This window comes from Mauremys mutica, chromosome 4, assembly GCF_020497125.1.
Source record: "Mauremys mutica isolate MM-2020 ecotype Southern chromosome 4, ASM2049712v1, whole genome shotgun sequence".
In the NCBI taxonomy this organism is placed as follows: Eukaryota; Metazoa; Chordata; order Testudines; family Geoemydidae; genus Mauremys; species Mauremys mutica.
Genome location: NC_059075.1, coordinates 125,448,765 through 125,473,266, shown reverse-complemented (window position 1 = coordinate 125,473,266; position 24,502 = coordinate 125,448,765). Strand labels below are relative to the sequence as shown.

The 24,502-nt window shown below is 55.7% G+C and overlaps 1 protein-coding gene across 1 annotated transcript in view; it reads left to right on the top strand.

Moving 5' to 3' along the window:
• Window positions 1-24,502, top strand: part of LOC123370362 (copine-5-like) — a 194,236-nt gene that overhangs the window by 33,375 nt on the left and 136,359 nt on the right. Inside the window, exons 4-6 of the mRNA XM_045016877.1 lie at window positions 15,831-15,934; window positions 16,417-16,456; window positions 17,383-17,459. Coding sequence (XP_044872812.1) covers window positions 15,831-15,934; window positions 16,417-16,456; window positions 17,383-17,459 — 221 coding nt within the window. The remainder of the gene's footprint in view (window positions 1-15,830; window positions 15,935-16,416; window positions 16,457-17,382; window positions 17,460-24,502) is intronic.

Sequence of the window (24,502 nt, the reverse complement as noted above, 5' to 3'; positions counted from 1 at the left end):
GTGGGGAGCTGTCAGCATTGAAAAGAGTAGGAAGGGCCCTTGTGACATAGGAGCTGAATGCATGAGTGTGCGCATGTGTGTGTGTGTGTGTGCGCGCATGTCCGTGTCCCTGTGTAAGTGTGTGCACATGTGTTCATGTCCATGTGCATGTGTGTGTGCGTGCATGTGTGTCCCTGTGTGAGTGTGTGCACATGTGTGCGTGCACGTGTGTGTGCGGTTCATGTATCAGGAGTTTTATCACTTATAAAGCCAGGAGGGACGACTGTGATCATCTAGTCCAACCCGCTGGCTAGCACAGGCCCTAGAAGAGTCCCTAGAGCAGTGAACCCTCCCCTTCCCCCCGAGTTACAAACTGCAGTGATGCATAACGCACCGCACGTGCCCTTTAGTCAGTTGTTCCACTGGCTAATTCCCCCGCCCCCCATAGACTCTGCACCTTCCTTCCAGTCTGCAGTTATCTCGCTTCAGCGTCAGCCACTGGCTCTTGTTAGACGTCCGGCTGTTAGAGCGTCTATTATCCCATTGCTGTTCCCCACGAAGGTACCAGACTGTGATCAAGCCGCCCCTGGGCCTCCTTGTAGCCAAGCAGATTGAGGTCCTGGAGTCTCTCCCTATAAGGGATGTTCTCCAACCACTCGTGCTCATGGTTCCACCCCTCCAAACCCTCCCCAATTGACCAGCTTCCTCCTTGAGCTGGGGGCCTCAGGACTGGACACAGAGTCCAGCAGCGGTCGCAGCAGTGCCAAGCACAGATGCCATAATGTCTCCCTGCTCCGGCTCCAGCTTGGTGCCGCATCGCAGGCTGGTGTTAGCCCTTTGGCCTCGGCACCGCGCCGGGAGCTCTTGCTCAGCAGGTTTCAGGGGGCGCAAGCCCCACACAATGAGCTGAACTCTCCTTGCCAAGACGCTAGCAGCCTCCTGGCTCCCTCACACTTTCATATGCTTCAAGGTCGGTCTTCAGGGTGATATATGTGTGCATGAGAAAGAGACCAGGACACTGCTAGACAGTGAGACAAACCAGAAGGGACAGAGGGTTAGATCACTGCGTTCCTGCCACCTAGTTAGTAACAGCAGAGCATCAGCCAGCCCTGATCTACTCTGCTGGCTTGTTGCATGCCTCTGCCCTGGTCACAAGGATATCTCTGCCGGGCTGAACCGGGGATCAGAGTGCTGCCGCTGACAGACCCTCCAGCCACCAGTGGTCGTTGTCTGTCCAGGCTTTGCTGGCAGATGAACCTGGGAGCCGCTTTTCCCGGTGATTAGCTCACCTGCCTCAGTGCACGGCTGTTTGGAGGCCAGCAGGCCTCTGGCTGGCTTCCCATCTGTGCAGAGCCAGCGATGTGTGCGGCTTGGTCCGTGGGGAAGAGTTGGGTTCAGCTCTGTTTGCTGCACAAGTGGGATGAGTTTGAAGGTCTCAGCCAACTCAGATGAGACTCTTGCTACCCTGGAGCCCCAGGGCAGGAAATGCCTCCTGCCAAGAGACTCTCATCTCCCGAGGGTGGACTATGGCAACTCAGTCTGCGGGAGGCTCACAGTGCAGAGCATGGCATGGCCCTGGGCGGGCCACCAGTGCAAACCCAGCACACCAATGCTCCTTGCCTTCGGCTAGACCCCTCACTGCTGTGACGCCAGCCGAGGCACGCTGGGGAAGACTTTGTTCTCGTCTGCTCCAGTGAAGCAGAAGCCCAGCTCGAGGGATCCAGACTGGGCATTGCAGGGCCTCCTGGACAGCCGGGGAATTGACTTGGCGGAGGTGGAATCTGGGAGCGGTGTGATTTACACTAGCACACAGCCCCATCCACAAGCTGGCTCAGCCCATTCTTGATTGCTTCGTTAGCTGGGAAGTCAGTTAGAAGTGATGAGTTCTCCCTCTTCTCCCCGCTCCAACTCCCTTCTCAGATGTTTGCCAGCCCACACTGGGCCAGACTCACTTCTGGGCAGGTGCCTCGGGAGTGAGGGGCACCAGCAGAGTTTGGGGGGGAGCCCAGGGCTGAGCTAGCAGGGGCTGCGGGTCGGGACTGAGGGGCACTGGCGGAGCAGCTGTGCACATCACACCTGTCTCTAGCACCTTTTCTCCTTCATTTTCATGAGCAGGAGAATCACATCCCACCCCCACCCTCAGCTGACAGTAGCTTCTCCCCCCATCCCTTGCCAGCATGGACTCCACCCCATCAGAGCTGTGGCCCTGCGGCAGGGGAGGACTGGACACACTCTGGGTGGGATGACATTAGCAGTGCACCCAGCTCTCCAGAGCCTTGGGGAAATCTGAGCTTCCCACAAACCAGAGAGAAAAGCAGGGCAGGGGCGAGCGCTGGCTGGGCTGCGTGGAAGGGGCAGCCAGGCGTGGGGAGCACTGGAGGGGGGAGGGGAGGTCTGCCAGGCGCATTCAGGGGCTTTGCTTCTCTGGCTCAACCCTGTGGCTTGTTTTCATTGTTATTTCCTGCTGCCTGGTTCAGCGTGGGGATGAGCTGAGATCCAGCATCCCTTCTGCACTGCCTGTCTCCTGCTTGTGTTATACAGCCCTCCTCGGCAGAACCCCTCCTGACTAGAGCGGATGGACCCTGCCCCAGCCTTCCTGTGCACACCCTCCCACCTGTCCATCCCTTCACCTTCCATCCATCCTCCCATCCAACCATCCATTTCTCCATCAATCCCTTCCTGTGCACACCCTCCCACCTGTCCATCCATCCATCCATCCATCCATCACTTCCTGTATGTACTATTCCACCTGTCCGTCCATCCATCCATCCCTTCCTGTACACACCCTCCCACCTGTCCATCCCTTCACCATCCATCCATCCTCCCATCCATGCATCCATCACTTCCTGTATGCACTATTCCAACTGTCCGTCCGTCCGTCCATCCATCCATCCATCCATCCATCACTTCCTGTATGCACCCTCCCACCTGTCCATCCATCCATCTTCCCATGCATCAATCCATCTCTTCTTGTACACACCCTCCCATCTGTCCATCTCTTCACCATCCATCCATCCATCGCTTCCTGTATGCACCCTCCCACTTGTCCATCCCTTCACCATCCATCCATCCATCCATCCATCCATCTCTTCCTGTATGCACCCTCCCACCTGTCCATCCCTTCACCATCCCTCCCTCCATCCCTCCTATCCATCCCTTCCTGTATGCACCCTCCCACCTATCCATCCATCCATCCATCGATCCTCCCACCCATCCATCACTTCCTGTACACACCCTTCAATCCATCCATCTCTTCACCATCCATCCTCCCGCCCATCTATCCCTTCCTGTACCCCCCTCCCACCTGTCCCTCTCTTCACCACCCATCCATCCCCTTGCACACTCTCCCATCCATCCATCTCTTCATCAGCCAGCCATCTCCCCATGCATCCATCTCTGTACATACCCTGTCATCTCTCTCTATCCATCCCTACCCTTCTATCCATCTATCTATTCATTTATATGCCATGCTCCTCACAGTGGTGTTTGGTGTCTTTACAAAGTGATATCAGCCCAGATTTGCACACTGGTCCAGATCCTCAGCTGGGATTAGGGTGACCAGACAGCAAATGTGAAAAACTGGGATGGGGTGGGGGATAATAGGAACCTATATAAGAAAAAGATCCAAAAATCGGGGCTGTCCCTATAAAATTGGGACATCTGGTCACCCTAGCTGGGATGAACTGGCCTAGGTTCATTGACTCCAGCGGAGCTACATGGATTTACAGCAGCTGAGAATCTGGCCTTAGGAATTGTAACTCAGAAAGTAAATACAGCCACACTCAGTTTGGTTTGTGATTTCACAGGCTTCCCATCACTGCTGCAATGATCCTTCTGGTTAATTTCTGCCCTGCAATATAGTGCGTAAGAAGCGGCGCTTTGATGAGTGAACAAAAATAATCTTTGTGGTTTATAAAAAATGAGAGTGGACTCTTGTTGAGTTCATTTTGTGTGCACTGAGTGCCAGGCTAATGCAAACGAGAGCCCCACGTCACATTAAACTCATCACAATTAGAGCTGGGTGAAAAAGGGATTTTTTGGTTCGCTGGCAGGTCTGAAAAGTATAAAAACAACTGCTGGGGGTCGAGATAAAATGAAATTGGTGAAAATTTTCAGTGAGCCAGAAAGTCAGAAAAAGAATTATTTGGGGTTGAACAAAATATTGTGTTTTGAGATTATTTTTAAAGGAAAATGGTAGAAAATTTTGAAATGAAAATTGTTTTGAATCACAAAGTGTAACCGTTTTGGCTCTTTTGATTTTTTTTTTCAAGTGAAACAATTTGGTGAAATCAACACAAATTTGCAAGCTGTTTTAGTCACCCTGCTTGTGGTGAAAAAGTTTCAGGCAAAAAATTTCCTCCTGCTTCACTCACAATAGAGGGAAGCGCTCCCCACCCCCGCCCCACCCCATCGGACCTCCCGCAGCAATTAACTGGAACCAAGTGAATTCTGGAGCAAAGGGGTGGGTCTTGCATTTCGCTGGTTGGTGTAGCTGGGAGCCTCCCTGGCCTGTCTCCAGGTCATTGTGCCTTAGGGGTCGTCTACATGGGGAAATTTACCGACACAGCTTTGCCAGGGTAACACTCCATGTAGACATGCTTATTCTGGAAGAGGAGTGTCCGGGGGAGAGACCTAGCTGTGTAATTATAGCCATGTCGGTAAATGTCCTCACTGAGACCAGCCCTGATCTGTGGCTGTCGAGCGTCATTGCAAAGCCCAACGTGCTGACTACTTGGATTCCAGTAGCACCGTCAGGCCCCATTGCGCTATAGCCTTCCAGTGGGAGGCCCGTCCCCAAGGAGCGGACAGCCTGCCTAGCTAAGGCAGACAAAGGCCGGGAGGAGAGAGAAAGTGACTTTCATAGATGCCAAGGCCAGGTGGGACCATGGTGATTATCCAGTCGGACCTCCTGTAAAGCGCAGGCCAGAGACCTGCCCCTAAACAATCCCTAGAGCAGTGTTTAGAAATACAGCTCGGCTGGATTTACAAATTGTCCATGACAGAGACTCCACCATGGCCCTTGGGAGAGCGTTCCAGGGGTTAATTACCCTCCCTGTTAAAAAATCACCCCTTATTTCCTGTCTGAATTGTCTAGCTTCAACGTCCAGCCATTGGCGCGTGTTAGACCTTTCCCTGCTAGACTGAAGAGCCCACTACCAAATATTTGTTTCCCTTGTAGTTTCTTACAGGCTGTGATCAAGTCACCCCATAAGCTTCTCCTTGTCAAGCTAAATAGATTGAGCTGCTTGAATCGATCACTCTAAGGCAGGTTTTCTAATCGTTTAATCATTCTCGTGACTCTTCTCTGACCCCTCCCCAATTTATCAACATCCTTCTGGAATTGTGGGCACCGGACCTGAACACAGGATCTCAGCAGCAGTCGCACCAGTGCCAAATACAGAGGGAGAATCACCTCTCTGCTCCTACTTGAGATTCCCCTGTTTATGCATCCCGGGGTTGCATTAGCCTTTTTGGCTACAGGGTCACACTGGGGGCTCCTGTTCAGCTGATTGTCCATCCCCACCCACCCCCAAATCTGTTTCAGAGTCTCTGCTTCCCAGGACAGAGTCCCCCATCCTGTAATTATGGCCAACATTCTTTGTTTCTAGATGGATGCATTTACATTTGGCCATAGTAAAGTGCATACGGTTTGCTTGCATCCAGCTTACCAAGCAATCCAGCTCGCTCTCTATCAGTGACGCGTCCTCTTCATCTTGCTTAAGGTCCTGCAGCAGATCAGGGAGCGCCAGGAATAGACTCCAGGGCTCCTGGGTCACTAGACCGGGCCCTGCCCACTGCGCTTCTCAGCACTGGTGGCTCGAGTTGCGACACTTGTAACGTTTTCAGTGGTGCTCGCTGTGGTCAGTCAGGCCTAGAGCACCCCATGCTGGTGGGTAATGGCGTTATCCCCCTTGTACATCCCCATGCTCGTGGGTAATGGCGTTATCCCCCTTATACATCCCCATGCTGGTGGGTAATGGCGTTATCCCCCTGAAGCATAGCGAGGAGCAGTGCCCAGGTTACACAGCAGGTCAGGGACATGCCCAGCATTTCCTGTCTGCTTGGGCTGTGCCCTAACCACTACACCTCACTGCCTCCCTTTACCAGGGCTCGAACTCATGACCTTGGCTGTGCAAAGCAGGCACTTGGTCAACACCACCCCCTGGTTTCAGGTGAGCTGCTGGCTCACGTCAGTGGTAACCACTGGAGGGCGCTCTGCGTCATTCCAAAAGCGGAACAGACGGCTCTGGAGAATGAATCAGCTGATAAAGTTCAAATTGGCTGGCAAGCGCTTCCAATTCCCCAAAAATGAGCCTTAATTGGATATTGTGTTTGGCGTCTTCAATCAAGAGAGTATAAATATTTCTGATAAATACCGAGGCTCCTTGGCTGATAGCAATGAGAACGCAGTGAAAGAAGAAAAGCCGCTATCATGAAATTAGTCATTACCTGGCTGTACTGAGTTCTAGAAGAAGATACCGTGTACAAGCAACATGGATATTTATTTCTCTGATGCAATTCAATGTACGTTATTAGTGGGAAAAGGGACACAAGTGTTGGCAAAGCTTAAATAGTGTAAAGAACTGGAGAGTATGTATAACCCACTTCCCTCTAGGGGTGGAATCAGCTCTTCTCGGTTGGGTGTCATAAGCCCTACACTGCAAAAAATGAATGGAGATTCTCCTTTAGCCTAAGTAGGAGGGGCCTGTGCTCTTTGGGGAGGGGGAATCTGGGTGCTGTGGCAGTGCTAGGTGGCCGTGGGTTCCTGACAGGAAATCCCTGGTGCTCTCTCTTTGGGTGGCAAGTTGCCATTGATCATTGGGAGAACCGTGCTGCGACTTCTATTGTCCCACCTGGCTGTCGATGGCCAAGGAAGGAAGCCCCTTGTCTGCATTTTCCTCTCACTGAACAGGGGAGTAAACACTTCATTTTCCAGTTTCTGCCCTGTGCAGCCCCACTGTTCAGAGGTGGCCGTTCCCCTCTGGATTTCCAGCCTGTCTTCTTGTCCTCCAAGGCCACTGGGTGGTCACCAGTTCTCTCTTTGGCCTGGGTCTGTACGTGCCGTGACCAGCCCACTGCCTGCGTGAGATGGGAGCAGAAACCTCGAGCAAACAGCTCCTTGCTTTTGCCTGGGTCTCCTCAGCAAGGTGCCAGCAGATGGGCTCAGATGCTCCGTTGGTGACCTGGCATTATGACAATCCCACTGCGCACCTATCTCTTCGTTAGGCACCTAAATACCTTTTCAAACCTGCCCCTTGAGCCCAGGGCTGGGGGGTTGTGTAGAAGGAGCGAGAAATACTAAACAAAGCGCCTAGGAAGGGTTAATGAAGCTGTCTGGGAGAAAGGCTGTTTTTCTAGGGGGAAAAGATCTAATTTTTCTTTCCAGTGTCATTCAGGCTGGTTTGAGAACACTGCTGTTAATGTTCTTCCAAACCAGCCATGACTGTGGGGCGCCTCTCCCCGTCCATCGGCTCTCGCTGCGCTCTGCGCCGCCAGGCGTGGAGAGTAGTGATCAGGGAGTCAAGGCCCTTTGCCACAGTTTACCCCTGTGAAGGACGAGCCTACCAGCACTGCGCTGGCATTATTACATTACCAGCTCGCCCGCCAAGGAGTAATGAGATCCGACGGCTGGAAGCAGAAGCTAGACACATTTGACTAGAAATAAGGAGCACATTTTTGACGGTGAGGGTGATTAATGGTTGGATCAACTTATCAATGGGGGGCGGGGGTGGAGTCACCATGTGAGATTTTTAAACTGAAGTCAGGTGTGTCTTTCTCAAAGCTCTGCTCTGGCTCAGCTGCAGGCTCTGAGCTGGATGCAGGAATCCCCGGTGTGATGCAGGAGGTCAGAGGGGCCGGTCACACGATCTGTGAATCCCCCATGTCCTAGGGGAATGATGAGGTGTAACCCATTCCTGCGTGGTACCTGCTGCGAAGTGGTCCACTAACCGATGCAAAGGGCGGGATGTCAGACAGGGTCTCACCCCGCAGACTGGGTGCAGACCTCCATCCCAAATGGGGACCATGTCAGCTGAACTTCCAGAGTCACAGCAACACAGCGCCCCCTAGTGTGGATGCAGGTAGACCGGTATAAATGGTTCAGCTCTTCCTACACAGGAAAGGAAATAAGCGATACCTCAGCCCAGATCCTTCGAGGCACCTAACTTCCAATGGGATCCTTTGAGGACCTGGGCTCTTGATACCAGTTACGTTGGCACGAGAGGAATAGCCAGGTGCTGAGGGCTCTCAGTGAATGCAGAGAAGGCTCAGCCCCCTGCAGTATCAGATACAGCCCGTTTGTATCGGTCTGTATTGAAGCGATCGTGCTGAGGTTTCCCGTGCAATCCAGCTCCTTGGTGCTGCTGTATGGTGGGCAGCATCCCCAATGAGTCATTAACAGGCTAGCAATTACTTATGCAAATAGGGGGGGGAGCAGCACCAGCAGGGGAGCTAGCCCTTGCGTTACAATTGTACAAGGGTGCGGAATAATTCATCACAGCAGCTGGATGCTCTCTCTGCAGCGGGTTCAGGCTCCTCCCCCAAACATCCCCCCGTTGCTCCAGTGGGACTTGGATCAGGCCCAGGCAACGCTACCCAGGGAGCCCACCCTGTGGCCCTCAGGGAAAAAGAGGCATCAAATAGTAAATAGGTATTACAGCTGCTACTGACCCTTGAGGGGCTGAGCATTCCCTGAGCTCAGCACCTCACAGAATCGGGCCTTGCTGGAATTCAGCTGTGATCAAACCCTCCCGCTTTTGCCTCTGTTGTAAGTTACACTCGAGAGAGCAAATAACATTCAGTACAGACTAGAAGCACTAGTAGCGCATTAAAATAGCCCATCGTCCTTAGGGGAAAATCCTATGGCGGTTGGGTTCTCTAGGTCATTTTATAGGCCTATAGAGAAGTGATCTGGCTCTTGGGTTTTGGAAAGACCCTATAAAGTTCAGCATCAGGGATGGAATTGGCTACTCATATCTATAAACCCTGGAGAAAGGGTTTCACTTCTTGTTCATTTCTATAGGACATGCCTTTAAAGGGATTCCCCCTCCCCTGCTTGGCCAGGCGGTCGGTGTGAGCAGAGACTGGATCATGGCCTCTGAGCACCTACATGGGAAGAAGATTCCCGAGGCCATGTCGACATGGGGAAATCGCCCAGCATGGCTAGTGTGGAGTAACGTGTTCCGGAATAGTTCCCATAGGCTCTTTCTAATGGATTTGCCCTGGTTTAAGCAGAAGTTCTGGGCTCAATGCAGGAGTTCCTGGTGGCGGGGCTCTGGCCTGTGCTGAGCAGGAGTTCAGACTGGACGATCATAGTGGTGCCTTCTGGCCTTGGGATCTAGGACTGTCTCGGGGCTTTGCTTTCCTGGGCTTGTCTCTGCCCCCAGCACAACGTCAGTGGGACTCGCAGCCGGGTGTCTGCTACACGTGCTCGGAGCAGTGGGAACAGCCCGCTCCCGCCCCCTTCAGCCTGAACCAGAGATGCCCCCTTTGCCTGGGAAGGAAGCTGTGGCCCCAGGTGCGGACGGTGATGGAAATGCTGCTGCTGTGATTAGAAACAGGCCATGCCAGTGCTGGCAGCCATGCTCCAGAGATAACGCTGCTGAGCTCACGGGGGGTGGGGGGTTCTGCACCTCACATGGCTCCAGGCTCAATCCCTGGCAGCCCAGCATTGGGGTGGGCGCCATCTGCCTTGGGCAGTGCTGGCCTGGCTACTTGTGCCCCTTGCAATGACACCAAGGTATTTTCCTCACACACCCCTCCTCCCCATGCCCTGGATCTCTGCTTCTGGAGCAAGAGCCATTAATATTTCTATTGCAGTTACACAGGGCTTTGTCTGTTCAGAGCAGTTTCTCCTGGAGGAGTGGGGGGCTGAACTCATGGATGGGCTAGTACAGATGGGGAAACTGAGGCACCGAGCAGGTCTGGGGTTCACTCAAGGCCACACAGCCAGTCAGTGAGGAAGCTGGGAATGGAGCCAAGTCTCTTGACCTGCAGCCCTGTGCTATAACCACTGGACAACGCCGCCTCCAGGGGGTGACTGGACTGGGTGGGCACAGTGCAGTGCAGTGCTCAGAGACGTGCGTACAGCTCCGAGGAAGCCAATGGGAGCTGCAGCTGTATGGCTGGGGCAGGCTCGGGCCCTTTGTGCCACAGTCCTTCTGCTTGGGCTGGAAGGAGTCTGCTCATTCGGTCCCACTCCCCCTCGGCTCGCCAGGGTGGGTCTGGCAGGGTCCCAAGGGTCAGCAGCAACCGGAGGGATGCCTGGCAAAGCCGCACCGCATCAGCGCCAGAACCTTAAAAGCACTTCAGCTGGGCCTGGGGCGAGCGCATTAGCGAGGCGCGGGCAGGGCGAGAGGGCAGTAGCCGTGTGGCTCCCAGCCAGGGGAGGCTGGGAAGATGGGCTGACTGGAGACTGGGCTTTTAAGATTGGAACACTTGGTTTTCCTGTGAGAGGTTTGCCACACGCGTGCCTGAGCAGTGCTTGCGTGTGCAAGTGGCCTCGCAGGTGGGCCAGACAGAACGTGGCTTTTAATGAAAATGTCCTGATTTCTTTCAAGAATTTTTCACAGAAAATACCCCCCATTTTCCAGCCGGGGCATTAGGAGTCAGATGGGTGGAGCTGGCCCAGAGCCAAGCCTCTCCTCTGCCCATGACACTGCCCACTCCCCAAGCCTCTGTACGCCTAAACAGCCCCTCCCAGGGCTCCCAAGTGGTTCGCCTAGGCAGTGCTCACAGCAGAGACAGAGCGGTCCCTGGACTGGGCCCTGCCATGCTGAGGCCATGGGCATGGGCGGAAGAGCCCACCGACTGACTCCCAAGGCACCCAGCGCCACCTTGAGGCCAGAATTCCTCCTGTGTTGAGCCCCCCCAGATTCCACTGGAAGTTGCAGGTTCTCGCACCTCTGAAAATCAGACGCTGGCCAGCTGGTGCCCCCACCCCTGTGTAGTGCCACCCCCAGGGGCTCCTTGGCAGAGGCTAAATCTCATCCTGCCCTAGATTCAGGCTTGTGCTTCCCTTTACCAAGCCAAGGTGGCCCTGCCTCGCGCTCACAGCTGTGGGGATTCTGGGGCCGTTGGAGGTTCGATCAGGACATGCTGGGCACCAGCCCCTCAGCCGCAACGTGGGAAAGGCCAGCACAGACTCAGCCCCTGAGGCCTGCTCTAGGCTAGAGTATTCGGTCGGCTTGGCTGCATTGCTCAGGGGTGTGTAAGAATTCTTCTATCGCCCAAGCTGCTCTCTCTGGAGCCCCTCACCTGTAGCTAAGCCCTGTGTCTTCCTGGGAAGTCTCCCATCCGCATTCCAGCCAGGTCCAACCCTCCTTAGCTTAGAAAAACAAATGCCGACCCCCTCCCCCAGGCACAGCACCCGGCATCCGCCTCTCCGTCCCCACTGCACGCCCGGAGCCCGGATTCGGCTCCAGCAGTCCCAGGCGGCTCGAAGACCCAGTTAGCGCAAACCCTGCAGACCTGGCCTCAATAGCTGAGCCAAGTGACGGCTGCGTGCAGGTGACACACTTCGGTGGGAGGAAAGGTAATTTCAGAGCCTTGTCCGAGACAATTGGCTGGCTCGTTAAGGCCCCATCAGCAGCAGATTGTGCAAGCCGAGCGGAGGAGGTGCTGGGACAGTCAATGGGGAGTTGAAACTGTTCTTCATTTAACAGCGAGTCCGCTGGTCCCTCTCCTTGGAACAATCCTTGGCTCCTCAAAGGCACTTGGGCCCCTAATTCCCATTGACTTCAGTGGAATGTAGGAGCCTTTGAGGATCTGGGCTGGGGAGACTTTCCACTGACTTCCCTGGGGTTTGGCTCAGGCCCCTGGCCAGCCAGTGAGAGCAGCGGCAGGTGCACAGGCAAAGGCCATGGGTCTGAGCTGAGTGCTAACCATGGCCCCAGCTCTGACTGGATACGCTCTAGCTCAACTGCCAGCTATGGGCTGGCTGCAGGAATCCCTGGATGCGGTCAGACGAAGTGGGCAGAATGACCCCTTGTTGCCTGAGCAGACATGACTCTTGAGTGGGTCACTCATTTTTCTGCATCAGAGGCTACCAGCATCACTGGCCCACTGGGAGCGTAATTGTCAGGGGTCACCATCAAACAACTATCAGTTATCCCCAGTGGTACCAGTTATTTCCTATCCTCCGGCCTCACCCATCCCCAGGCAGCTGCCATGGAGCCGTGGTGGTTCTTGGTCAATGCAGGGACTGACCCCCGCTCACCCCTGCCAGTGAGGCTGACCCGATTCTCAGCAGGGTAAAATCGACATTGCTGCATTTTCTGGAACAGGGGTATTTACACTCGGGGTGGGTCTGGCCCAGTGTTCCTGCACCAGGGGAGGAGAACCCAGAAGTGAAACTGACTAAAGAAAAAACATGAAACTGATCAGTCCCCTGGGGAGAAAGCAGGGAAACCTTGAAAACAGGGGAAGCTAGATTTACACAATTTATTTACATACTCACAGGTGTTTTTAATATACATCCATCCATCGTATTTCTATTCAGCCCATCACTGCCAGATCTCAGCACCCTAAGTCCTTTCCCCACTCTGCCCCAACTCACTGGGTGACCCTGGACAAATCACTTTCCCTTTCTGTGCCTCAGTTTCTCCATCAGTAGGGCTGGGTTAGTGATACTGCACCTGCCTGTGCCCCAGGGGAGGGGGCTGTGAGGGTTCTGATGTGTAGCCCAGGCCCCCGGTGGGTGTAAATGGACACAGCGCTATGGAAGGTGATGGAGCTTTGCCAGTTTACACCAGCTCAGGATCTAGCCCAGCATGTGTATTTTGCTCAGGAATTGGGGTATTCACATTGTCATCTTGACACCCCTCTGCCCAAGGATTTGCGGATGGAATCACCTTGTTTGCACATCAGGGATTCGCTGGAGCATGTTCAAATGCCTCAAAGGTCTCAGTGCCTCTGCCAGAGGCTGGGGACCGATGTGCCGGCTGGGAGCGGAGCAGGGCACGTTACTGCATTGTTAGCCAAGAGATTTCAGGATATTAAAGAGTGGGCTCCGCAAACAGCCTGTGTGTGAGCACTAGGTGGGGTGGAAATCCCATTAACCTTTGCTAGCGCCTGCCGCAGCCCCAAGGGTGCCAGGAAACACTCGAGCAGGCTTGGATGTCCCTGCCAGAGGCAGCATCAAACAGGAAGCCCAGGGGCCAGCTCTGGCCACTCAACTCATGTGGCTGCTGGGCCAGGGGGGAAGCCCCACTGCCCCAACAGGAGATAGCAGGGTCTGGGTGAGAGAGTGCCGAGTTTGGTGCCCCCAGCCTTGGGGTGATTGTTGGCTCAAGGAGAAGTTTGCCATTGACTTCATCAGGGCCAGGAATTCACTCTGGGATCCATTCCTGGCTCTGCTAATGACCTGCTGCGGGACCTTGTGTGACGATGCGGTTCTGGCGGGACCCAACTGAGAATGCCAATTCAGGACCAATTGCTCAAACAGGGCAGTCACAGCCCAAGGCTGGGGTTTTTCCACCTCTAAGGCAAACCAAACCCACCAGACAGAGGACTTCGGTCTCACCCCACTGGCTAACCACAAGTCACACAAGCAATTTCCATAGACACTCCAGTTTCCCAGTATCACCACCAGTGCCATCAGCCTTTTATTGGCTTTTCCAGGTGTAAGAACCTCTTTGTCCTGTGGCAAATTGCCAGCACTATTATGATGGGTCTCACACTTTCTCTTCTTTGTGGGAGGGTCAGGGCACCATTTCTTGCCCCTAAATTGGAATATTAATTGCCCCACTAGTGTCCTAGAGGAGGGGAGTGGAGAGGGAGGGACCTGGGCCCACCCTCTACTCCAGGTCCCAGCCCAGGGGCCCTGAGGATAGCAGTGAACCACTTGAACTGACAGTTCCTTCCCCTGGGCTACTTCCCTCTCATGCCCTTCAGCTTGTGGGGGCTTCCTGCCCTCCCTCTGCACAAGCCAGGTGCACCTTACCTAGGGTTTAGGACCTCTTAGCCCACCACAGCACTTCTCCAAACTGTCCTCTGCTCCAACACCAATCCTTCCTACTCCTACTCCCACACTGTCTGATTGAAGCAGGGGGTTTTTATCATGTGACTGACTGCAGGTGCTCTAATTGGCATCAGGTGCTCTAGTTAATCTATAGCAAACTTTCTTCCCCTTAGAGGGAATAAGGCTCCCTTCTAACCCTCTCCTGCTGCCCTCTGGCCATGCTGTATCACAGTCCTTACTGTGGAAAATTACAGCAAAATGGAGTCTGGAGTCAAACGGGCAAGTCCCTGCATACTTTGCTGAGTTACAAGGCGTATCTGCCTTCTCTCAGTGGGTCAATGGTCCTTAATGGGCCATCAAGCCGGTTAGGCAGAGCTAACAACTTGTCTGGGATGTCTCCCAGAAGCACAGCATAAGTTTGAAGTACAGACAGTATAGAGCCAATATTCATAACTTCAACTAAAAATGACACATGCACACAGATAGCATAATCATAACCAGCAACCCATAACGTGGTCTTAGACACCTTATATGACCCCCTTTACATAAGTTTTGGTGCCACTACAGGACCTTAGTTGCAACCATGTTCTATATGGTCCTAGATTATATCAATAACATCATACCTTGGTCAAGTCATTTCCCCTCTCTGGGTCTCTGCTTCCATTCCCACCCTCCTGCAGTCTTGTCTGTTTGTGTTGCCAGCTCTGCAGGGCGGGGACACTCTCTGGTGTGCGAATGTACAGCCCCGAGCACAATGGGACCCTGGTCCCAGTCGCAGCCACTAGGTGCAAGTGTAATGCTGCTGCTGCTGCTAAGGGCAGTGAGTCTGCATCCCTGACGTCTGTGTGTGCCCCTCCGAACACTCAAGCACTGTGTCCCCAGCATGCCCTTGGGACGCTGCTACATGCACAGGTGTGCCCTGATGCCCAAGGTGCCTGAGAAAACCCCGAGTTCCTCCCCCTCTTTTCTGAGTAGGGCCAATGTGCTGCTGGCATCTCCCCACTGGAGAGCGGAGCTGAACTCCAGTTTAGATCACACGTGGCATGAATGTGAAGCTCTTGAATTCTTACCCCCACTGAGGGGCACCAGTGGAGCTGGGGGTGGGGGAGCCCAGGGCTGGGATGGCAGGGGCTGCAGGTCGGGAGTGAGGGGCACCAGCAGAGCTGTGTGTGTGGGGAGCCTAGGGCAGGTATAGCAGGGGGCTGCGGGTCGGGAGTGAGGGGCATCAGCATCTCTCGCCAGTTCCAGGATCATGCTCCTGGTGTCTTTTTCCCTTTCATTGACGCTGCTGCTGGCTCTGGCTCTGGATTCTCTCTGGAGTGGCTCTTGGTGCACACCCCAATCCCGCAGCCTTTAGTACTAGCTGCATGCACTTATGGCCCCCATGCCTATTCTGGGCTTTGTCTCGCCCTGAGAAGCCATGTATTTGCAGCTGGTGGGAGAGGTGTGCGAGTCCACCCAGCTATTCTGTGCTCAGGGGGACACATGACGTATAATTAACAGCTGCTTAATTGATGTGCCTTGGGGCTTAATCACAGAGGCTCCTGAACTCTCCCCACGTGGGCTCTGTGCCAGGGCAGCTGCCTGCGCCAGCACCATTGTGGCTTGAGCCAGAAATTAGCAGCTGGAGACACCAAGAGGTGCTTGCCCCCTCAATGAGTCTCTCTTCCCCCAGTCTCTGTTCCTCCCTCCTTGTCTCCTGGCGCGCTGGGTTCTCCCCGCTCCTGGCTGGGAAAGGTCAGAGGGGTGGGCAGCTGCCAGCTCTCAATCTTAGGCTTAGTCTAACTGTGCCCATTGAAGCCCAGAACTGGGGTCCCTGACTCTGCTCCCCGGGTGCTCCTGGGCCCCGAGGACGCCACCCCAGCTAATTAGCGTCTCTCTTGCCCTGCAGTTTGGCAGGACCGAGGTCATCGACAACACCCTGAACCCCGACTTCGTGCGCAAGTTCATCCTCGACTACTTCTTCGAAGAGAAACAGAGCCTGCGCTTCGACCTGTGAGTGCCGGGGCTGGCCCTGCAGAGCCGGGGGGCGGGGGGGGGGATGGGAGGCTCTGAGGGGAAAATGGCAAATGCTGCATCTCAGGGAAGACCCTACAATAACAACCCCACATGGGCACAGCGAGAGACTCTGGCTGGGGCTTTCCTCAGGTGCTCAAATCCCATTCACAGTCAGTGAGAGCCTGTCCTGACGGCCTGTGTGACAGCTCAGTGGTGCACTGGCCTGGTGCATGGTGGGGAACATCCCCGTGCGTATCACGGTCAGATCTCCCAGCCCCGGATTCTGGAAAGCGACTCCCCAGCCTAGCACACAGCCTGGGTGCTCCTGTGGAATGTGGGAGCCCCCTGTTCAAAGCCCTGCCCCCAAGCAGGAGGCTGTGCGCTGCCCCAGGAGCTGCCTGGTGGTGATGGGGAGTGCCAGGCCCTACCGGAGCGAGGGCTATGGCCATGCGTCATGTGGTTTTTCCTCCCCGCCGCAGGTACGATGTGGATTCCAAAAGCCCCGACCTCTCGAAGCATGTGAGTAAGAGCATGTTTCCTGCCCCCCGCTGCTCTCATCCCTCCTGCCTGCCCCTGTCCAGCCTAGTGCCCCACCGGGGACCCGGGCTGCCGAGGGTGTGAAGCTGGGTCCAGAGGGACGCACCCTATGGCTCCCCAGCCCATGATCCCTGGGGCATGGGCACCAGGATTTGGCTGAGCAGGTGCCTAGAGCCTGAGGGTAGAGATGGCTCTCCGTGGGGGGCAGATGAGCTGTCCTGTGTAAATAGCCAGGCCATGCCAGGCTGCATCGCCAGCTTCCCAGGACACTTCCCACCTACAGCAAGGATTGTCCTGTGTGCCCGTGTCATTTGCCCGGGCATAGGGCCCTCAGATGTGCCCACGGTGTGGCTGCAGCCTGTCATGCTAGCAGGGGCCAGCAGGGGAGCCGGGAGTCTGTGGATCTACATTTGGGCCTATCTCATCTGTACGTTTACACTGAGACCCCAGGCTGCCAGATTCAAAAGGCCCATTACTAGTAGCATTAATGGGAAATCCCAGTCGCAGAGCTTTGTGACACAGGCTCCCTAGTAGTGGGGCAGGAGGTGCTATGACCATCCTGGGGGGTGGGACTTCCTGTGTTCCCTCCTCGCACTTCCTGCTGTCTCCATGGAAACCTAAGATGATTCCCCCTCCTGCTTCAGATAAATCACTATTTGCATTGCAAAATTTCGCCATACAAAGAACCAGTTTCCCAGGCACCAAATGCACAAACATTTTCCCATCTATCCCAGGCTGGAATTCTCCCCAGAACACCTCCCTTTGGTGCAAAGGTGCCTTTGCCCTGTGAGGACCCATTCTCACAAAAACCGAATGGTTTGCTCCTGCTCCAGCAGGGCTGATGTGTTGAGGGGTCTGGGCGGAGAATCCGGATTCTTGATGCTCATCATGGTCCTTTGCCCTGCCAGGATTTCCTGGGCCAGGCGTTCTGCACACTGGGGGAGATCGTCGGCTCGGCAGGAAGCCGCCTGGAGAAGCCGCTGACGTGAGTGCTGGGAGCGCACAGGGCAAAGGGTGCGTGCGTGTGGGGCCAGCAGGGCAGGGGCAGGCGGCTTGGACCTTCACGGTGCCCTGTGCTGCTCAGTGAGGGGTTTGAGCTCCAGGGGTTAACAAGGAAGGCGGCTCAGTGGAGTCACTTCTGATTTACATGGGGGAGAGCAATGTGGGAACCAGGCCCAGTGGGTTATTCCTGGTTTACACGGGTGAGTGCGAGGGGAATTGGGCCAGTGGGTTACTTCTGGGTTACATGGGGGTGAGTGCAAGGGACATCGGGACAATGGGTTACTTCAGGTTTACACGGGGGTGAGTGTGAGGGGAATCGGGCCAGTGGGGTTACTCTTGGTTTATAAGGGGTGAGTGTGAGGGGAATCAGCCAAGTGGAGTTATTCCTGTTTACAGGGGGGTGAGTGCGAGGGGAATCAGGCCAGTGGGCTTACTCCTGGTTTACACTGGGGTGAGCGCAAGGGGAATCAGGCCAGTGGGCTACTCCTGGTTTACACTGGGGTGAGTGTGAGGGGAATCGGGCCTATGGGTTACTCAGGGGTTACACCCGGTGGCTGAGGGGGGGACCAGGTGCTTTGTGTACAGTCAGGAACAAGATTCACAGCCACTGTGGACTGCTGGAGACGGGATCGTACAACATCGTCCTGGTGACTCTCCCCTGGTTCCCCCCTTGCTTCTCATTCCCTGAGGTCCTGATATGATCAGTCCAGAGCCAGCAGGTGTTTTCCTCCTGTGCCTGGCCTCTGGCGAACAGGTGAGGCTTTGCTAGCTTGGGCAGCGCGAGGCTGAGGGTGTAAATAGGACTGAGAGACTGAGGGCTGGCCTGTGTCCCCTGCTGTAAATCCAGAGCAACTCGGGCTCTACTGCGCTCGTCCACCTGCCCCTTCTCTCCCCGACTGCTGGCCTCCACCTGCCTTTGCCTCATACGCCCAGTGGCCAGAACCAGACCAGCCGCCTTGGCCCAGCACTGCCAGGGCCAGCAAGGTACCTTGGGAATGAGTCAGTATCAGGTGCTCCGGGTGGGAGGGGGAAAGGATGGGCCAGGGGTTCACGAGCCCTGAGTCCTAGTGCCGGCTCCTCCCCAAACTCCCTGGGTAAGTCACTAGCCTGGCTGCGCTGTGCTCCCAGCTGTGCATGGGGGACAGTGCCCTGCACGAGGGGTGTGTGAATTCTTACACTAGAGAATAGGGGTTGGGAGGCACCATGGCGCTAGGGGCCAGCGATCAGTCGCTAGGCATCTATGTGGGGATAATGCAATTCCCCAAGGGTCACCATGGCAACCTCTGCTGGATTTCTGGGCATCTTCAGCCACTGAAAAGGACTCTGGTATTGAAAGCTGATCTGACGTATGCTGTTCACTGCTCCTTGCCGATGGACAAAGGAGACCTTGAGGGGGGTGATATGAGGTGTTTGGTTTTTTCCCTTTGAAATCTTGGCAATGTCAAGCCTGGCTTTCCCAGCTTTTGTGGGATATCTCCTCAGGGGACCCAGAGCTGTGGATTGGGTACCTGAAACTGACAGAGCGGTGGTGCCAAGACATTAACAAAGATCACTTTTTTCCAAATGTTTATCAGGCATTTGAGTTAAATACTCATTAACCCCCCAAAAAGCGCTTCGACCAGCCTGACCAACTGTCCCCTCAGTGGCCGAAGTTTCATTTCCTTGGTACCTGCAAAGTTATAATCCTGCTAGCTTTCCAGCCATCCCGAGAGACCACTAGGCAAAGCTGGGTAGGGTGGCTGAGACCTGAATTTCTAATGTAACAAACAAGCAGGCAAATCTTTTAGAAAACACTTTTCAGACCTTCTTTGTCTGATAGGAAATGCCCAACTCCCCTGCTGCGGACCACCCCAGGGCTAATTAACCAAGTCAGGCAGCAGAGTCATTCTTCCTGGGGCCTTTCCCGCCCCTGCACAGCATCAGTGGAGCCGGCAAATGCCTGGTGCCAGGCCGGCATGTGGAGCTGACAGTGCTGGGGTGGAGCCTTGCTGACCTGTGTCGGAGGCAGGAAGCGCGTGTGGCTTGCTTTGAAATGGGAGGTGGGACTGGTCTCCCCAGCTGTGCCCGCCTGTCCATCACAGCAGAGGAGGGAGAGTCCTGGATGTCAGCCACCCACATGAGGCCTGAGAAGCCTGCCATCCGCTGCTCCCTGTGCAGGGTGGGTGTGTCTGGCACTGGCTGTCACTCTGCTGCAGGATGTCCCTCCAGGTTTCCCTGCACCTCCCCAGGCCTGATCGACCAAGCATAGCGCTGTGTCGCACCATGAAGCAGTCTCCTGGCTCTAGATGTGCAGGGAAAGAGGGGCCAATGGTCAGGACCTGGCTCCAATTCCCTGCTCAGCCCTAGACTCGTGTGTGACCTAGGCAAGTCACGCAGGGTTCGTCTCCGTCTGACCTGCTCACACCACCCCCTGAAAATAGCAGGGTGGCTCGGGCCAGCTGCCCACGTACTGGCTCAGCTGGGATTGCAGCTCAAGCAGAGCTGGTGTGGGTCTGTCTAGGCCAGCTGAGAATCCCACCTCCCCCTTAGTCTGTCTGTGCTAGACCCCCACGTCTCCACTGGGGTAACAGCTCTGTCCTGGGGCACAGGCTGGAGGAGGGGAAAGATTGTGACCTGCTCAGATACTGCAGTGACTGGGACAGTGGAAACACCACCAGCTGGTGGCCAGGTCCTGAGATGGACTAAATCCATCTGACCCCTCAGGATCGGTCACTGATTGCAATGGACCTGCCCTCATTTACAGCTGCCCCCCCCAAGTGCTGCTGCCATTCAGGGAAGGGGGATCTGTTTCCCTGGAGAGGAGTGTTTTCTATTTGAAATGCCCTGGATGGCTCAGCGTCCCTGCTGCTCCCGGCACCCCCCAAGGGACCTGCAGATCAGACCCAGAGGATTGTCACGGTGCTTAATAAGAACAGTTCTGGGGAGCGGGGTGAGGCAGAGAGGGGGCTGCATGGCAGGTAACCTCATTTAGCACCCGCAGCTGGTGCCGGCCTGGAGTTACGGGGGAGGGGAAGGAATTTATCTCTTTTAAGGCTACCTGCAATCCTTCAGAATTGCTCCTGTTGGTTTCTTTTCACTCCAGCTAGCAGGAGCTTGCATTAGATTAGCTGAGAATTCCCTGTGGCAGGCGGGGGCTTTGCTGCCCTCACTGATGGACTGGACGCAAAATTCTGTTTATTGCATGTGTGTGAGAGCGAGCAAGAGAGCACCTGTGTGTGTGCATGTGTGTGTGCATGCGTGTGTCTATGTGTGTGCATGTGCGTGTGTGTGCATGTGTGTGCATATGTGTTCATGTGCATGGGTGTGTGCGGGCATGGGTGTGTGACACACAACATACCATTAGTGGCTGTTATTATTATACATATTTATTTGGAGCCCATTTGGACACCTCCCAAAGCTTAATTTGAGCCGGCTAAGATGTTGCTGAGCCAGAGCAAACCCCCTGCTGGGTGCAGTGTTCCCAGCCAGCAGGGATTAATCCACTGGCAAGGCCAAAAGAGCTGGGGCTTGCAGTTCTTTTGGAGAGGGGCAGGTTCCTGTCAATCTATTGCTGGGCTCCCCAGCAGCTCACAAACACTGGTGAAATAATCGTCAATGCCAGTGGTACAGATGGGGAAACTGAGGCTCAGAGACGTGGTCGGGGTCACACAGGAAGCCTGATGCCCCAAGTCCCAGCACAGTGCCTTAATGACTGAACCATCCTTCCTCCTTTTCCCACCCCTGTCCCCCAACAGATCTCTGAGGCTGGGGCCTGCTCCACCATCAGCCCTGCCCTGGCATGCTTGCCCCAGTGAGAGCACACACAAGCCTGTCTGGGGGAGCGTGTGGGACTGAGCTGCAAGTGCTGGGCAGGGCTGTAACCATTCACTGGAGTAAGAGACCTACCTGCCTTGGGTCTCCTGGCTGGCTTCCAGACCTGCCAGGCCATCACAGCAGGGCAGCCTTCCTCAGCCCAGCATCCCCCTCCCCTGCCTGCCAGCACTGCCTCTCACACCTGACCTCCACGCCAGCCCCTGCTTCTCCTGACCCCATCCACTGGATGGTGCACAGCCAGGACATCCCGATGGGCAGGGTCCTGCAGAGCACATAGCCTGGCCTGGGGTGGTGAGCGTGCAGGGAGGTGGGCAGGGAGCCAGCCCAGCCATGGTGTGTGGAGGGTTTGTGGACTCTGGCCGCAGTTGGGTTTTTCAGTAACACTCGCCCAGTGCTCGCTCCCCAAAAGACGTTTTACGAAGCGACCAAAACTGTTTCGACAGGAAGCCAAGGGATGGGATCCTGCAGGGCACAGAGATGGGAGCATCACTGTGAGCCACCTGCCTGCCCTGCAGCTGGGAGTGTATTCAGAAAGGTGGGCGACATGAACTCACATTAAACTAGCTTCCTGGCTCTGCAGGCTGGGAAGAGTCTTGGTAAAATGACCAGTTCCCTGGGGCCTGGTTGGGGCTGGAGACAGCCAGCTTGAGGGAAGGGGAACCTTCCCCAGTCACTTGCTGGGACACTAGCTCTAAGGCCAGTTATGGTCATTATCTATCTATCTATGTGATAGGGCCACCTCCCCACATGGCCAGCCTTGCCCTGCCTGCCACGTTTCACCTGGGACATGGGGACACACCCTGATGCACTGCAGTAGCCTGAGCAGTCCCATGGTAGCTGCAGAAACACTCATATTTCCCAGGCTAGGTCTGACATCCCAGAAGGCTGGAATCTCTCCGCACTCCTGCCCTTCACTGTGTGGGGGGCCAGCACTCCCAGAGCCAGCCCCCCAGTGAATGGCGCTGCTCTTCTGATGAGCTGCTAGAACATGCAGAGCCTCTTTCCATCCAGACTTGGCTAATCAAAGGGAGCAGACAAGACCGTGGATTTGCCCTGTACAAGCTGGATCACGAGCTCTGCCTGCATCTCCAGGAGGTGTCGGCAGGTCTTTGATGACCCGCTCACATGGGGAACGTGCTGCAGGTGCTGGGAGAGTTCAGAGGCTCTGGCTGCAAAGCAGCTGGCCCAGCAGCTCAGCAGAGATTGCTTTCTCTTTGTCTCCTAGGTTGTGATTTTGTACTGACAGTTTCAGGAGGCGGCTGCCTGGGGACAGCAGGCTCCTGAGAGGCTGCAGAACATAACTGGCCTCCTTGTTTTGAGCATCGGTTCTGTCCACGAGCGCTGTTATAGCGCCGCACAGCAAAGCTCTGAGACTCAGACCGAGAACTTGTTATGAATCTGTTCCACGCCGCGTGGCCATCCACCCGGCCAAAGTCCCAAGCACGGTGTCAAGCCTGGGGAGGACTCTCCGGGGAGCAGGCTGCTGCTCCCTTTGCCTGGCATAGCTTCCTCTGCATCCCTCAGGACAGTGTCCTCACTGTGCGAGCCGTCTCCTCTGCATCCGCTGCTGTCTGGAACTGCCTCTCTGCACCACCTGGCTTCACTCCCTCACTCTGACCTACCTATCAGGAGCCTAGCACCTCAGCACTTAACCTGTGTCCTCCCCTAGGAGCCAGGCAGGCTGATGCCTCTGACACCCCCCACCTCTGCATGGAAGAGTCCCTGCCTCTGGCTCACAGCACTTGGATGCGGAGCCCCCAGTGTGGCTGCTGCAGGCGGGGGCGCCTGCAGGACACCCAGTGCAGGATGGCACCACATGGCAGCTCATGGGGCCAAAGGCCTAGGGCGGGAATGGCCAGCTCAGCCGATTGGCAGGTTCTTACTTACACCCAGCTCAGATCAGGAGTGACTGCAAGTTGTTGCCATCCCGTGCCTGTTTGGTGGCCCCTGCACTTAATGAATGTGCTGGGTCTCAGACCATTGACTCATGGCAGGTGTCCCCAGCAGAAAAATGACCAGACACTAATTAGCCTTCTTCCCGGCTAAGCTGGGAGACCGTCTCCCCGCTTGTCCCTTCCATGGCCGGGCGGGGGGAGGGGTGGGGGGGGGACATACAGGCAGCAGGCAGGGGCAGGGCTGGAGGAAGCTGTGCCAACCTGTGCCCATGCCAGGGCTGTCAGTCTGGAACCCAGCACCAGCACTAAATTCACCCATGTCACAAACCCAACTGGTTTCTGGGATTCTCCTTCTGTTAATTTCTGGTCCCTACAAGAGCAGCAGATGGCTTGTTAATACCCGCCCCAGCCCAGCCCGATCCCCAGCCCCAGCCTAGCCCCAGCCCCAGCCCCAGCTTGGCCCGTCCCGTCCCCAGCCCCAGCCTCAGTCCCAGCCCCGGCCCCGGCCCTAGCCCCAGCCTGGACCGGCCTGGCCCCAGCCCCGGCCCCGGCCCTAGCCCCAGCCTGGACCGGCCTGGCCCCAGCCCCAGCCCCAGCCCCAGCCCCAGCCCCAGCCCGGCTGATTCCAGAGGCTTTCCCAGCTCCTTGGATTTATTTGTCTTTCAGGCTCCTCTACTTAACGCCCCTCCCCATCTAACTCCACAGTAAATGTCCCACACGCCTCCTTGGATTGGTCGGATTCCCTCGCTCGGCAGCCATTTGTCACCAGAGTCTCTTTGGGGGATTCATTTCGCCGACAGAAATAAAACTCTCCCGCGCCCCTGGAGCCTAACTCTGCATTTCAGGCGTCAGCAGCCAACAACACCAACAGCCCAACTTGCAGGGGAGCTGAGCTCCTGGAGGCAGGATCGGGCCCCTGAGGCAGCAGGGTTGTATGGGGTGCGGGTACATTGGGCTCCTTAATGAGCTCGGCTTCTCGTAAGCAGGGGAGGTTGAGAGTGTCTCGAGCAGCCTAGAGGTGACACATTGAACGAGGGTGTCGGGAGCTGGGACGATCCTGGCAGGACCTTGAACCTGCCAAAGCCTCCAGCAGGGCCCAGGCTGCCCAGGGCAGAGGATTCGATGTCAGAGCAGAGGGGCACATGCAGGAAAGCTGACAGCTCATTATATCAACAGCTGCTTCTGCTCTCCTCCAGCTGAGCACACTCCCCGCTCTGACCTGGAACTGGCTCCCCTGCCCCTTAGCTCACGGCCCCCCTGCTCTGACCACTTGCTGGCGCTGCCTGTGTAAGTCCCGTTCCAATAAAAGGGGCACGCG